At 37.6% G+C, this 16,267-nt stretch overlaps 1 protein-coding gene across 1 annotated transcript in view; it reads right to left on the bottom strand.

Moving 5' to 3' along the window:
- Positions 1-1,223: 1,223 nt before the first annotated feature.
- The window catches only part of MCM9 (minichromosome maintenance 9 homologous recombination repair factor), a 56,940-nt gene continuing 41,896 nt past the window's right edge, over positions 1,224-16,267 (bottom strand). Inside the window, 6 exon segments of the mRNA XM_081997261.1 lie at positions 1,224-2,901; positions 5,113-5,258; positions 9,980-10,062; positions 11,570-11,773; positions 12,755-12,957; positions 14,820-14,994. Coding sequence (XP_081853387.1) covers positions 1,338-2,901; positions 5,113-5,258; positions 9,980-10,062; positions 11,570-11,773; positions 12,755-12,957; positions 14,820-14,994 — 2,375 coding nt within the window. The 3' untranslated portion in view covers positions 1,224-1,337.

Here is a 16,267-nt window from a genome sequence, read left to right on the forward strand (position 1 = left end):
CCCAAACTCTTAACAGCAAACCAACTACTATAAATATGGTTCTCATGATTTCACTGTATCACACCAAAGTACTTGGGCCTCACACTCCCTCATTCTCTGAAATTTTACAGTATTTTAACTCACCTGGTTTCAAGGGAGCTACTTCTACCTTTAAGCAAATCAAGAGAGAATCAGATCCTCTTTGTGCTAGCAAGCCTCTCAAACAACTTACTGTGCTGTAAGCAACCACTCCATTCTCTGTTTACCTTGCAGGTAATAACAACAATAATATTCTGTGTAGAATTCAAATACAGAAGAAACATACCAGGCAAATCACTGAAAGAAACTGAAGGCTTACCTTTCTCTATAAACATGTAATGCATTAGTAGATTAATTTCCTGTTAGACAAATGAATGACATAGGATGCAGCATGCTACAGAAGGTGAACCGCATATCAGATGCAGTAAAACTCTAATCACCATTAAAATACTCAAGTAAACATTATCTGAGTCTTACACTAGGGTAACTCTTCACTATGCTGCTAGGTTTGAAGTGTAGTTTATATGCCAGGGCTTAATGCCTGCATTAAAGTTACCCTGGTTACTGAGGACTCCCATTCAATCACCTGAAATTTGTTCTCTCTGCATTGAAGAACTGTACATTTATTACAGAGTTGGGTTTTGATAAAATGACCCAGAATACAGACACAGATACCCGAACCAGTGTATTTAAAATTGAAATTAAAAAAAAAAGAAACAAAAAGCTTTCAATCTGTGTCTTCAACATCAGCAGTGTGACGAGGAGTATAGTAACAAGAAATGCAGCAAAACTGTCATGATACTGGTAAAACAGAAATACCACAGCATGATGATAAGTCACGATATTGCTAATTATGTGGAGACAAACCATTTATATAGTGAACAAAATACAATGACATAGCTTTAGCATCATTTTTGTAAAGTGGCATAGCCATTTTGAAGGACAATCTGAATCACATCTAGTTCTAACCATTACATGAAATCAAGGATAACAGTCAATTAAACTTGCTCTTCTGCAAGATTCGCTATACTCTGGATATATGAACATAAACTTACAAGTCTTCAAGTTACATCAGGCAAAAGTCAACCAATATAAGTAGTTTTGGGAAGACTTTAGAAAACTAAAAGCCGTGGCAGGCCTGCAGTATATGCACTCCTTAGCTGATGTAAAGTGCGTGGGTCTTAAAGAAAGTGTGTTCATTGGTATCAACAGAGGTCCAGGATGATTATTTTTAAATGCTTTGTAAACTATGGATACAATTGATAGAAGGACGGACATTCAGAAGAACTATATGTTAAGTAATTTGGAAGATATACATGTTACGTGCTTGGATTTTTCCTAACCTCTTCAATCCAATCAAAATCCAATGCAGCATCATCTAGCTCTGCTATCGAGAAGAGAGATTTCTGTGTGGCCACATTGGCTTTACTAGCATTTCCCAATGCAAAACTCTTCCTTCTGCTAGGATTGCTCACATGCACCTTCAGCAATGGGCTATGGCTTTCCTTGCTAGTGTCCATCTTAATCGTAGGTGGGGTTTCCAATTTTGACTCGGGACGTGATGCAAAGGAGAATGTCAACAGTTTGGCTAATGTGCTGGGGCGCACCTTCCCTGTGCTTGGGCCACCAACCTTCTCCTCTCCCTCCCTTTTCCTTTCAGTGGGTGATGACACAGCACCAAAACTGGTATCAGAGCGTATTGTTGCACTTCCTCTGATCTCCCTCCCTAAGGCCTGATCATGCTGCTCTTCTCTCCCTTTATTATCAATTGACTGTTTTTCCAAACTACTTTTTCCTAAGCAAGTTAATGTCATCTTGCATTTCTCAGGGGGGCAGCATTCTTCTGGCAGCTGCTCTCCCTGGAGCTGCTCTCCAGGCTTAAAAATAGTTTCAGTCTGAAAAAGAGAAAATTCTTCATTTTTCTTCTCTGAAGAATGATCAAGTTTTGTCCTTGGTCTGAAAGAAAATTTAGCTAGTTTAGCTGCTGGAGGACTTTCACTGTCAAGGATTGCTGGCACATGGGAACTTACTACCTTTGTTTCCTTCACTACTTGACCTTTACTTAGTTTTCTCATGGAAATTGTTGCAGTTTTTGCTGCTACAGATACGCTGTTCTCCTCCCCTAACACAGAATCTGCATCACCTGAAAGATCTGGCAGGCCAGATGCAAGTAATACTGAAGGAAGGGCCTTTACCTCAGGGTCCTGTGTACTTGTAAAGAATTTATGTGATTTCTCTGTGTGCAATCTCTGCCAGCTTTTAGAAACCCGTTGTGTAATAACTGAATCCTGCACACTAGCATTTGGTGATGCTGGATCTTGACTATTTGCTTCTGAAGAAAAACAGTTGTGTTCTTCAGTCCTTTTCCTGCCTATCTTGGACACTTTGTCCTGTTCCTTTGTCCTGTGTAGATTCACAGTTGCTGGTGACTCGCTCATTCCATTTCCCTTCCTTGGTTTTGAAGCACTTCTTTCTTCAGAACAGGATGTTTTACACAGGGTTTTTGAAGCCAAGTTATTTGGAGATATCTTGGGCACTGGAGACTTTTTCTGAAAAGTGTCTTCAGCATCAGTGTTGCTCTCCTCCAGGCTGTCAAACCATGCCAGGCTGCCATCACCACCTCTCTCGCCATGTTTAATCAAGTGCTTTGTATTTTTGTTATTGCCATGTGCCAGGTTGCATAAAGGTTCTAAATGTATACCCCCTTCACAGTTGCCTTCGGGCAAAGAAGGCTGTTGCCTGGAGTTATTCTCTTGCTGATCTGAAGGTTCTGACTGAGACATTTGCTTTGACTGCCCAAATGTATCCTTGTTCGAGCATCTTGTAGTAGAAATGAAACTTGTCTCTTCAGACTGCAGCTGGTGTGAATTCTCCTTTTGTAATCTATGGAATGAAAAAAAAAAGTTAATAGTAATTTATTTTTAATTTTTTTCTTTATTGCATTAGTGATGCTTAATATGTACAAATGGTGAAAAGTTACAAATAATAGAGGTCACAAAAGTGCTTTATTAAGTTTCACATATAGCTCCAAAAACTGGTGTTGCAGTCTGTGACCTTTCAGCACCTTCTACCGTAAATGGCAGAATTTAGGGTCCCCAGTAGAAGACAGGCAGATGGACAGAGAAAGCAACCACCTAAACATCATTTCCTTGGGGAACCAAACAAAAACAAAAAGATCCCAAACAAAGAGGTTTGCACTACTTACAGCCATTGCTAGAGTCCCTTAGGGATTACATATTCTGTAAGTATATCTTCTAGAAGAGGAACCTCATTAGATTTTACCCTGAGCAAGACAAAGCCTCAAACAAGGTATCAGAATGGAAAATTTCGGTATTACTTTGAATAGTGGTTAATGGTGGTTTTCTCTCACAATCACTATGGACCCAACACGTCAAAAACTCCACATGACACAGTGAAAGCATCTCAGATCACCTATAAAACTTAATTATCACTGTCTGTGGCTGTTAATATTCTCAGGGCCCTCCAAAACAACAGAGATGCTAGCATGACGGTTCCCTCCGATCGCTGTATAGCTGATGTTCTGTCTATTGTGCCTAAACATGTAATTTCCAAGGGAGACAGCATTCTACTTTTCGCTAAATAGTGATTCTAACCATGAGTGAAGCCACATTCTATCCCGAAAATGACTGCATTAGTGTAGGTGAAATTATTCCTATGTATTATAATTCTATTCTCCCCTGCTATATGAGAGAGAAAACACTGTACTGACATGTATCTTTTAGAATCATCATTATCATTATTTACTAATAAGCTTATTCTTAAAATTTTGATGGGAAGTAGCAGAAATGATCTAACTCATCAAGAAGGGCTGAAAGATACATGCTTGTTTTATTGAAATACAGTTTAGGGGGAATGCATGGGACAAGCTTTCTAATACAGAATACGTTGTTTTAAAGAGGACATGGATTTAGTATTCTCTAAGCTGCTTAAGAGGGGGAAGAAGAAATCAGCTTAATTTGCAGCATAGGGGATTCAGTGGGATATTGGGAAAACCTTTATGAGCATTAGGATGGAGCAATAATGGAACAGACTACTCAATGGCAATGGAAAATCCTCTTCAATAGCAGGTCTTTGGAGTGGATAACACAAACCCCTGCCAGGAAGGACAAACACAGACCTGATCCTGTCTTTGTATTTGATCTCCCATCCCATCCTATACATCTATGATCTCTTATGAACACCTCTGTTGTTTTAAAACTAGCTTTTTTCTGTCTGTTGGAGATATCTCAACTTCATCTGCTTTTATTGCCTCTGTGATTATTTAAGATGTCCTTACTAAGAGTTACAAAATAAGTCTGAAAAATATTTAAAGGAAAAAGTGTATTTTCCCAGCTGTTCTTAATCCATTAGCTTTGATAACATTAATCATTTATCTTCCTTTAACAATAAGAAAGTACAAGTTTCTTTAGAGCCTAATCTAATTTCAGGAAACAAATGTTTGGTTTTTTTTATTTTATTTCCTCACAATCTTAATGTTTTACTCTCAGCCTCAGTACATTAAAAGTTTTCTATTAATAACAGCAAATAGACTTTCCAAAGATTATTGCAGTGAGCTGAAAACTAGAGAAGAGACAATGAAAATTCCATTGTGTAAAAAAGAAAAATCACCTAAAAGAACAGAACTTTGATTCAGGCTTATATTTTCCATTAAGAGAAAGGGAAGGATCCTGACAATCCCAACACAAAAGAAGGCTTAAAAAATATGAAGCAGATCTGCTATATTTTACCAAGCAAGTTACAAAAGGTTATATAAAATTATTTTCTCAGCTACAGAATCTGGCATTTTGACCCTAAGAAGCTCTGCTGAAACTTATCTGATCATAGAATTGAGATATGGGTTTGGAACTGATTAAAATGTTCTTAAATTCTTTGTAAATTCCGTAACCCAGAGCAAGAAATTATCTTGTGCTGATCTCAGAGTGCTACTTTAAAACAATCTCCCTGCTTATCCATGTCCTCTAAAGAAAAAGTCCCTTCCCAATGTCAGATTCTATTTTTAGACGCTCTCCAAATATTATTGTCAACCAATTCTTTTTTGCTATTCTATCATTTTGTTACTTTGCATACTATAACCTGTCAAGTCTTTGCAGCTCTTTGCACAGAAGATTTTGCAGCTCCAGTCGTTCCAATATGAGTTCACACTGTGTTCGGTACTGCGCCATTGGATTTTCTGGAAATGAGGTGTGTAAGGCATTGATGCCTCCGAGAAGTGCACCCCCCTATGTCACCAAAGAGAGAAGGAAAAAATAGGAAGCTACCTTTATTATTCAGCACCAAATTTAAACAGCAGAGACTATTTTATACAAAATTCTCCCTTAGATATTTTAAAGCTTAAGGTAGCAAATATTTACTGAGTAACTGTATTCAAACAAATAATCCTATTAGGTCTGCTCACACTGGCAAAGTTGTTCATACACATGAAGCAATTATATGATCAAGCCTGCAATTTACTTGTACTGGTTTGTTTTTATTTATACAAAAAATCAAAAGTCCACCTAAGGCTTGAGAATGTCATGACTAAAAATGGAAATTAGGATTAAAGAAATTTTGCAAATACCTTGCAAAAATTCTGCCCATGTGAGCAACTTTTACCACTGAAGAAGTTCTGACTGCTACAAGTTTTCATTAGCTTTGCCTAATTATTTAATGGAAAGACCTGGGTATTAAGGCTTGTCAACACAGGGTAAATTGACCAGCAAAAATATTTCTGAATAGCTCTCTAAGAGTAACTAACTATTCAGGAATAATTCCAGAGAACAATTTTGCTGTGCCTTGTGAGAAATTAAGTAGTTTTTGATTGGAACAGAGCATCTGCACAAAGTGATTTGTTCCACAACAAATAACGTAGTTAATTGCTCTTTGGAAAAAAAAAACCCACGCCACAAACCTTCTCTTTTGCCACAGATTAGCTAGCATTTACTACTGCTGTCTAATCTACAAAGCTCAATACAACTAATGAACAAGATGCATATCAAGAGCCATGAAAGCAACAGCAAAAGTCAACAGTGTCTCTAGAACCAGAAGTTGCTACATACAGCATCACATGGACCATACATTTTCATCTGTGGCAATTTCTGGTTCTTCCATTCTGAAATTTTAAATTTTTGTATTAAAAAAAATCACATTGAAAAAACATCATTCTGGTGGCTACTTAAATCCCTCTAAAACTACACAGTGCTAAAACTAAGGCTGTTCATGCAACCATTAATGCATCCCATTGAAGTTATCAATTGCGGGGTTTTTTTTGCATATCACTTCAGGAACATGGCAGATCTGTTCCACATAGAAGCATTAGTGTGTAGTCATGGAAAAGGTTGTTGCAGAAACAATCTGCTCTATTTATTTCAAGGACTGGAAAGTTCATAGTTAATGAGGCAGGGACTGTAAGAAAGGAAAGTCCAGTCTCTTGGCTAGGACAGTTAAAAGCAGCCAAGGAGAACTAGATTCTATTTCTGACACTACGTTCCAGTTCTTGTGATTCAGAATGAGCCAGTTAAGCGAAGGTTTTGAAAGGCACTAAATCTGTAACTGGGATCCTGATGTGGTGTGTGCACAGAAGGAAACCACAGTTAACAGGAAATGTGCTCACTCAAAGTGCTACTACTCTGAAACTGGGGCCCTAGCAATCTCTCATGGGGTATGCTCCAGTGGACAATTTCTTCTCTGTCGTGCGTAATTCAGCTCCATATCATAGAACAGGAGTAGCACCATCCCATCACTTCACAAGGACTGTGTGAAGATAACTGAATTGATATTTCTGAAATACTCAAATACACTGGAGATTAATTCCACAGAGAAACATATGAAGAAATTGGGAGTTCTACCTTCAGAAGAGCAGGTAATAAACAAAACATTGAGCAAAACACTGACAAAGGATAGTTGCTTTTGGCTTGAGTACTGTCAACCTATGACCTAAGGATCCAATGGAAAAAAAAAAAGGAATACATTATTATATATCTTGAGATCCATGTCCAAGGGGTACAATTATGTCTTGCCCTCACTGACTTTTCAGTGCTTAACTTGGCCATCACAATGAGCTTCTTTTAAATGTTTTTCTATGTGTGTGTGAAATTCTAAGTGGAATGGGACTGAATTTAAGTTATCTGTGAAGTTTCATTCCTATGCTGGTGCTTATATCTCTCAGATATCTGCCCCTCTGAGACGCTGAGATACCATTTTGAGTACAGCAAGGTAGCCAAGTGACAAACCCACTGAGGAACTGAGGGCAGAGGATCTAGAACAGAGAGAGTGAAAAAAGAAAGTATTCCAGGGAAAGTTAGCAGAAAGGAAGTGTGTAAAAGTGTCAAAGGGTGGGAAGACAAAATGTAAAAAGGGAGTAAAAGGAGAGGGGTTGGAAAGGGAATAAAATAAGGATGCAAACATGACCAAGAGAAGGAGGGAGACAATGTTAACATAGAGGAAATGAGGCGAAAGAAAGATCAAGCCAAGGAGGATTAGAATATGCTTATGAAGACAAAGTAGGAAAGAGAAAATAAAGGTGAATTAGAGGATTAAATAAACAAAAAACCCCAATGAACTAGGATGGTGATGAAAATGTGATAGTCCTCTTTTCCCAAGAGGGCTCACAAGAAGTATCTGAATACTGACCTGAGAACTGTGAACTTTGATTTTATACTGGCAATAATAATAATATTTTTGTAGAAGTTGCAAAGACAATGTTGAAGACAGAGTTTGCTGAGCTGAAACGTGGCAGCCAGTCATTCAAGAATGACACTGGTACTTCCTCATTTACAACTTCATGCTTCAGACTGACAATTACGCAGGAAATACAGGATGTATCTATACATAAAGTGGTTTTTTTTTTTTTCTAGAGAAGGAATCAACTTCTGAAAATAAACTTTTACACAACTTCTATTTTTTTGCTAAAACAAATAAATCACTTCCTTCAAAAAGAAACTGTTTCAGTGATTCATATATACCTTTCAGGAAGAAGGTAAAATTTGGCCTTAAATAGCAGATCTCAAGTTTGCAGACTCCTAGGAAAAATGAACACATTTGTGTACTTGCTTATAAGCAGTGAAAAATGGGGCAAATATGATGAGCATACCAACTACTCCCAGGTAGTTTTCTGCAGTCATAATTCAGGCAAATTTCTAACTGACTCTTATTAGATAGATGCTTGTTATGCAAACTGCAGCCCTTGAGGGCAGGGCTGTATAAATTTGAGAAGGTGACCCACAGTTAAAACAATTCTTTTACATTTATTTGTGCTGATGATGTAGAGAGATGAACAGACAACAATACACATTCATTATTATATACATACATTGCACTTCTTGATCTGTTGTGAAAAAAAATTACATATTTCAGATTTCTTATATCCCAAACCAAATTGCTTTGAAACCACTGTCCCATCAAATTCCCATCTATTTAATAACAGGTTTAATTATAGTTAATGAACACTTACGTGATATCTTCTGCTGTTTCAACTGGATATATTAGTGCAGCTTCTTATTTTAACTTAGATGCAGTGCTGTCATTGAAAAGCTGAGCTCTTCAAAACAGTGCAAGATGAATTGCAGCAGACAGCTAAATAATCTTTTCCTACTTAATAAGCTCAGGCCCTGTATTATTTTTGAGACAAATTCCATTTGCAACACTGTGCAGTAGGTTATCTGTGGCACAAACTGCAATTAGTCTCTCAACCCTCATTGAAAGAACCAGGGAGATCACAAGTGCCTACCTGCCATATGTGACTTTGTGTATCTATCCTGAAGAGCTTTATCTCTGAAAAAGGAGTATTAGCTACTCCTGCAAAGGTCCATTCAGCTAACAGGTGCTATATAAAACTGTTTTAATTTGAATATACTCATATCAACCTATATAGAAACATAGGAAATGCCGTTTTGGATCAGACCAGTCATCTGTGCAGTGGAGTACACCATCTTTCACAGACTCAAAACCAAATATTTCAGATGGGCTAAAAACCTCCATGCATAAAACTTCAGATAATCTGCTTATAGTAATTTTTTTCTAGTCTGAAGTGTGAAGATCTATTTCCCTTAAAAATATTCTATCTGAAGTAGAATCATAGAATAGTCTGTGTTGGAAGGGAATTTTAAAGGTCATCTAGTCCAACCCCCCTGCAATGAGCAGGGACATCATCAAGTAGATCAGGTTGCTCGGAGTAACAGTAATAGTGTCTATATTATTTTCCACATTTCCATTTTTAAAAAGCTTCTATCAGATTCACATTCCTTTTATTAATTCTAAATGTGTTGCTTTTTCTTTACATTCAACATCCTAATAATATTACAGTAAACTAAAATCTAGCCTTCCACATTTTTTCAATATCTTTTTACATAGAAACATTACACAAATCCACGTGATAATTGGAATGCACAATTTTCACAACTTTCAGTGCAACCAAAGCTTTGGACTTCTCAGAGTAAAATTAGTCTTCTAGAAGTTTTAGTATCACTACCAACATATTTTAAAATTATCTAATGGAAAAATAAAGTGGAGGTCTTGGCAACTGTTCAAAACTTGCTCCAAAAAAAAGATTTGGTTCTCTCATACCTAGTTAATGAGTGACAAGATAACATCATGGAACAAAAACCCATCAGAGGCTATCAAGCACAGCAATACAGACACAGTTTCTGGATCAAAAGGTCTTTAAAATGTAGATAACCAAAAGACAATAGTATGCCAAAACCTCACTTAGAGAGCAAAGTCTATAAAGAAAGGTATCAGGCCTTTAAGACCAATCCAGACTTTTCAGTATAATCTCTGTTTAAGGATTTTAATAATCAAGATGAACTAAAAATGACTTGCCAAGTTCTCTGATGACCTACTTTCCATGAGTGCATGAAACCCCCTCCAAAGACATGAAGGGAGATAGCATGTATCTATGTACATGACAAACTGAATCCCTTAAATGGGCTATTGCAGCAATGGCAATGTCTGCAAGAAACCTTACCTGCATAGAAGATTCCATCACCGATACCACAGTTATAGCATCTTCCAAAGTCACAGTATCCCTAAACATCAGCCGGGCATGAGCTATCAAAAATAAATGGGTATTGAAAGCAAGCATTACCAAGGTGAAAAAACAATTTTTTGTACTAGAAGGGACAGGATATTTCTTCACATTTCTTCAGATCTTCAGACACTCGTGTATGGGCCTAACTTAAACATGAATATAATCCTTTTGATTTTAGTGTCAATGTCAACAGGAATTGGAATGTTTAGTTTTACTAGTAAAGAATGTAATGTGACTTCCATATCACAGCTACAGTGACGGTTCGAATAAAAATACTCAAAATGCTAGAGTTAAAAAATGTAAAGTACTGGTTATCATAACAAGGAGTGTAACATGAAACATATAGATAGGGATGTACCATATCACATCTATATAAGTGTGTGTCATCACCATAAAGTAAAAAAATTACTCTAATTTTCATCACAGGTCAGAAAAGATTTGATTTCCTCTGACTGGTCTGCGTCACAAGGTTAGTATTATTTAAAATGCTTTTCTCTACAATAGCTTTATTTTTTCTTCCTTTCCTTTCTTAAGTCAGCAAAACAAAACTGATTTTTGTAAACACACATAATGCAAATAATTTACCACATGAAGCTCTCCTCCTAACTGGCTGTTGAAACACACACAGTTCTTATTCAGCAAGAGGAAGGCAGGTTAATTAATACCACCTACATAATACTTTGAAAGAAAAAGCCCAATCATGTGAATGCATAAGAATGGAAGAAACACTGAATGTGAAAAAATAACATGTGAATCCCTAAAAATTAGAAATGTCTTTCACTTAAATAATTTTTCCCCCAAAATGGAGAAAAATATAAACATCTGATGCAGGAAGCACTACATTGTTGACTGGCACATAAAAGCATAAAGACCATTTATTATTGTTATACAAAAATACAGTACATTCTTTTAAATTCATCCTGAAAATATTTGATATGCCATTTTATAAAACAAAATCATGTTAAGACAGAAGTCTACTGCTTCCTTTGTTTTTGTTCTTATAAATGAAATATGACTTGAACTCAGAGTTGGAAATGTTGAAGTCCTATTGCAAAATACAGACCTGATTATTGATACTTAAGGGGAAAAAAAAGTGTTATTTTTGATGTTACATTAATTTTAGCATAGAAGCAAATACTTGACACCTTTGCTTTGGCCAAGTAGGATGGCAATCCAGGACTCAAGTGAAATAAAGTAAATCCTGAGATTGCTTTTCATAAAGACACTAAACTTCTGATATTTTCCTCTCAAATGTGATTTCTTCCAGTGGTTTTAGTTTTTATTATGGGTGTGAGAATGGCAAAAGTAAAACTGATTTTGATAATCTAAATGTAACACCCTTTCCCACATTCAAAATCTCCAACCCAAAGTTTCTCTAGATTAGAAAGATAAAACAATACAAGAATCACCTATCCCAACCGCTATGGAAAAGCTGGTGCTCTGCTTACTGGCTATAATTATACTCCTGATCTAGTCATCTTATAAAGGTTAATTGTTAGCCTAAAAATAGAATTGCCACAGCCTTACCTTCTGCAAGACGTATCAAACTCTCTAGTAAGCGAATGGTAGTTCGGGCTGCATTTCTGCAGTCACTCTGACGCTGCATTTGATAGTAGCGTACAAGGATCAGGTTGCTCTCATCAGACAATTTTGGCTGTATACTTTTTATAAGGCAGAAGTAGGTTTTCATCTTTTCCATGCTCCAGAGCTTTTCTGATTTGCTTGGGCAACCTGCATGACAACTGCCTAGTCAGTAATTCTGTAACAACTATCAAGCTTTTTCTTAAGAATTCCAGTTAAATAGAGAGGTGACTATGAAAGACATATTACTGTATTTTTGGGGCATGCTGAGTTGTCTGTACACTGGTCCTCAAGGACTTGACCAAATTCCAGTGTGGAATTTTACACACCATTCAAGTCCTCCCCTACCAAAATCCACAGTAAAGCCTCCAGTAATTTCAGCAGAACTGCTGTCAGACTCACTGCCGACCAGAGAGTACAGTCAGTACTAAGTGCTCTAGTATTCCTTAAAATGTAAAATGCTACATAAATGTATGTACCCGCTCTGGCCCTTCTACCTACTTTGTAGGAGCCAAAAGCTACCTGCCATGTTTGGAACATTTTTGGCAGGGAAACATTTTGGGAAGGGAAGGAAGCTAGCTGAAGAAGTTTTCTCTATCCACTTCTTCCCTAATGGGGACCAAAGCCATGTTCCTGAAGTGGATGGAGAAGGGGCTGGTTAAAGTCAAATCACACTGCCTTCCCTAATTCCAGAGCACAGAGCTCCACATAGGGAACACTACTGTTTATTCTTTGAGCCCTGCAGCACATGCAGCTCAGATTTGTTCTGTCTGAATTAAGTTTCCTATGAACAGCATGTACAATTACATGGTATATAGAATCTGCACATCAAGCAATGTAAAGGCGCAAGATGGAAACTATCCACTTATCGAGCAGTGTGGGCCGAAATCTGTTGTAAATTATCATAGACTAAAAGTACAGTGTTCTCAGCTCACCTCTATTAATTCATTAGTGATCTCTGTCTTATTCCTACTTGAAAAACAACCATACCGCAGGAAACTACCATAGCAAAAATGTAAAAACTAATTAATATAAAAGACTCAGGAAGAACAAACTAAACTGAAAGGTGGGGAAATAACTAAAAAAAAAGGCAACAAAAAACCCCTTATAATTTAAAAAGACTACTCTTACCTTTATTTTGCAAGATGAAGGATGAAATGATGCGGTCCCATTCCTCGTTCTTTGTATCTAACAATACTAAGACCAGGTCAAATCTGCTCAACAGGGGACTGCCAAGAGCTATGTTGACAGAGACAGACTCATTAGGGTCATAATGGCCTTTTGGGTTTGTTGCTGCCAGGATGGTTGTCCTTGTATTAAGCTTGCACACCAAGCTAGAGAAAAGTATGATGAACATTATGGTTGAATTATATTGGGTAGGGAAAATGATTCCAAAGTGTTAAAAGTTACCACATTTTTATGTTATAAGGAGCACATCTTACCTTGAAAGACTATAAGAGCTAAACAAGATACACAATTTTTTATTAATATACATTATATATGCAGCATTTCTCAGTCAGAGAATAGCAGCTAGACAGAAGGACAATGATCAGGATACCAAAAGTAACTAAACAATATTGCCAGGACTCATCTCTATAGACAGCTAGGTCCTTAAATGATGAAAACCAACATAACTTTTCAGAAATAAATATTACTTTGCTGATTTATAGAGTATAGAAACACTTTTTCATTATGTAAATTAACATTTTAGCTTAATTCACATTTTAAGAAAGCAAACTAAAAGGTAATATAAATATATGTTTTATTCCTGTATGCAAACATGTTATGAATATGAACCCAACCAGACAATGACAGCAGATGTATCAACTGTTTCTCCAGGGAAATAGCCATTTTCCTCTCTTAACCATGCTATCCTAGCATGTGTTTTTAGATGTGGGGAGAGATTATTTTTATTCTAGTGGACCAAATGTAATCTTTGCGGTTAAGGCAGCAGCAGAATTATTCTAACTTTGGTTTGTCACTGAGCTATTTCTAGTCAGCTCCTGAGAAACTGCTGCCTCACATCCAAAGTTCTTCTGTAACTGAGAGAAAGGACCACAGATCTTCTATTAGCTTATACCCAATGGGAAAAAAACCCCTTATCTCCCATGTACCAAAATAAGACCTTAAATTAACAAAGTGCTTAACCTATCTGTGCTAAGTTACTACTCAAAAAATCCTTATTATATGTAGTCCTTAAAAGTAAGCAATTGAGGCTATATCTGCAAGTTTGCAAACTGTGTTTTGGGGTCTACAAAACCCAAACAACTGCAACAAGGAACCTGGCTAAAATATGTCACTATCTTACTAAGTAGATAGGACCATGTTGATTCCAAATATTTGTCCCCAGCTGCATTACTGGCAAAGGCTAGTAATCTCCCAGGTGAGAGTGACATTACTTGTCTGCTGTCTGCCAAAGAGGATAAAGAGAGCTTCAGTGGAGATGCTCAGAATAAAGAAAGGACATGATCAGTTAGAGGAACTGAGAAAATGTGATTGGAGCAAGAACCGGGTTGAAGGCAACAAGGAAGAATGTGGAAAGGGTGATGCCTTTTGAGAAGCAGAAATTTTAGCAATATCAGGCAGGAGATGATTTGGGCCAGGACAAGGGCTGCATATGACTGACAGAATGACATATAAGCTCAAAGTGGTGGTGGGGAAATAGCAGATTTGAACACACACTGCTTTGAAAAAGAAAGCCAGAAACCAAAAGTAAGCAGGAATTTATATGTATGCCATGCCCAACATACAAAATTCAGCAGCCTGGAAATCTCTCTTGTCTTCTTTTGTTACCATGCAGTATTACTGGATTTTGGAGAAATTAAGTCCCACTGAGTTCCAATAAAAAATTCACAAAGTTCCTCATTTCACATATGATTATTATGACCACTCGCAGCAAAGGACAAGAAAAAGAACATCCAGTCTTCTTAGGAAAGTGCCCTAGCCTACAGTGGTAGGTTGAAAACCCAACAGTGAAGAGGGTATATATTTATTCTGATTGCTTGCAGCCTCCAGTCCAGTGCATTGTCCTTTGAAACGTTGACTCATCTAGTTTAAGAATAATGCTGAGAACAAAACTATTAAGTACATGAAAGGAAACAGATGTATTTAGTCAGCATGACAAACCTCCCTCCACCTCGTAAGTACAAGAGAAACATCTTATGTCGTTTATCACATACGTTAACATGCCACTTACCCTGCCTTTGCAACACTGATGGTTTGTTGCTCCATTGCTTCATGGATACTGGTTCTGTCATGTTCTTTGATACTATTGAACTCGTCAATGCAACAAAGGCCTCCATCTGCAAGCACCAGTGCTCCAGCTTCCAAGTTCCACTCCCCAAAGTCCTTCACAGCAGTCACTGTCAAACCTGAAGAATCAATTACTTCAGTCAGTCTTTTCCTTAAACTGCAGGAGTGCACTTGAGTGAAAGACAAAGACCCAGCGAACTGCCTTGTGCCACAGACAGAAGGCAAAACAGCAGGTTAGCTCCACCACATACCTCTACCATATAACTCACTTTACACCTACTGGTAAGAAATCCCACTAGCGTTCGGCAGGTTAGCCTGGATCTGCAGAGGAGATTCTTTTAAGCTTCCCATGGTCAATAGCAACTTGTTTTAGGACTTTGTTAATTGTACAAAAGAGATTAGGGTAAGAAGACTAAATCTGCCAGATCAAATTGAAAATTAGGGCAAATGTAAAAATCACAACATTATGGAATGGACCCATTCAGCTCCTCCTCCCCATCAACTACTAAAATGGACAAATATTTTGGACATGTAAAACAATGTTTGGAAAAAAAATTTATTTCAAGTGTCTTTTAACTCCTGGCCCCAGGAAGTGGAGACAAATTCTCACTTTAAACTAAGGCAATTAAATTTCTTTATGAGATTTTTGGGTTCTTCTAAGCATTAAGCAAAAATGAAAATTCAAAGATTCCCAAGGATAAAATGGGGGGGGGGGGGAGGGCATGGCAGGTCAGAAACTCTGCACAACTGTGAAAACAGCTACTCATTATCAAGTACGTGCGTCTTCTTTCAAACCTTCTATTCCCTATTTCCCAGCTTCTTCTCTATCTTTAGCCCTCCTTTTTCACTCCAGTGTTCAGCTCAAAATATCCTAGTAGTTGACAAGCTGCGACCAGCCTAAAATCTCCTGGAATGCTATGGCAAAACCTGCCCAAGAATCCCCCCCAACTTCCCTTGGTTCAGGGAAGACAGGCTGCTGAGGCCACCATTTGTTCCCAAACAGCCAGCAAAAAGTTGCTGGAAATATATATTTCCTGACAACATAATGAATACTTTATCTTGTTGTGAGGCATCTCCTCCATTATGTCCAGTCTTTCCTGGTTTCCTGGACTGTGCACTGAACAATTCAGCCAGTCAATCATACAGCAGGATTATAAAAAAAACAAATAACCTCTAGTCTTGTGTCAGACACATGGAGAATGGTATTAAGAAGTATCAGGTGATGACATTTCTTCATAAATACAAACCAAAAGTGTTATCTACTTTCCAAATCTTGCACAGGCTTGGAGATTTGCTAACGGTCACGGGCCTCCGTGCCTCAGTGCTGTGCTCTCAGCCGCTTGCAGATCTGGCAGCACTCTGCTTCCACCAGCAGGGCTCGGCCTTTCCCTG

The sequence above is a fragment of the Phaethon aethereus genome (assembly GCF_964289735.1).
Source record: "Phaethon aethereus genome assembly, chromosome: 3".
NCBI lineage: Eukaryota > Metazoa > Chordata > Aves > Phaethontiformes > Phaethontidae > Phaethon > Phaethon aethereus.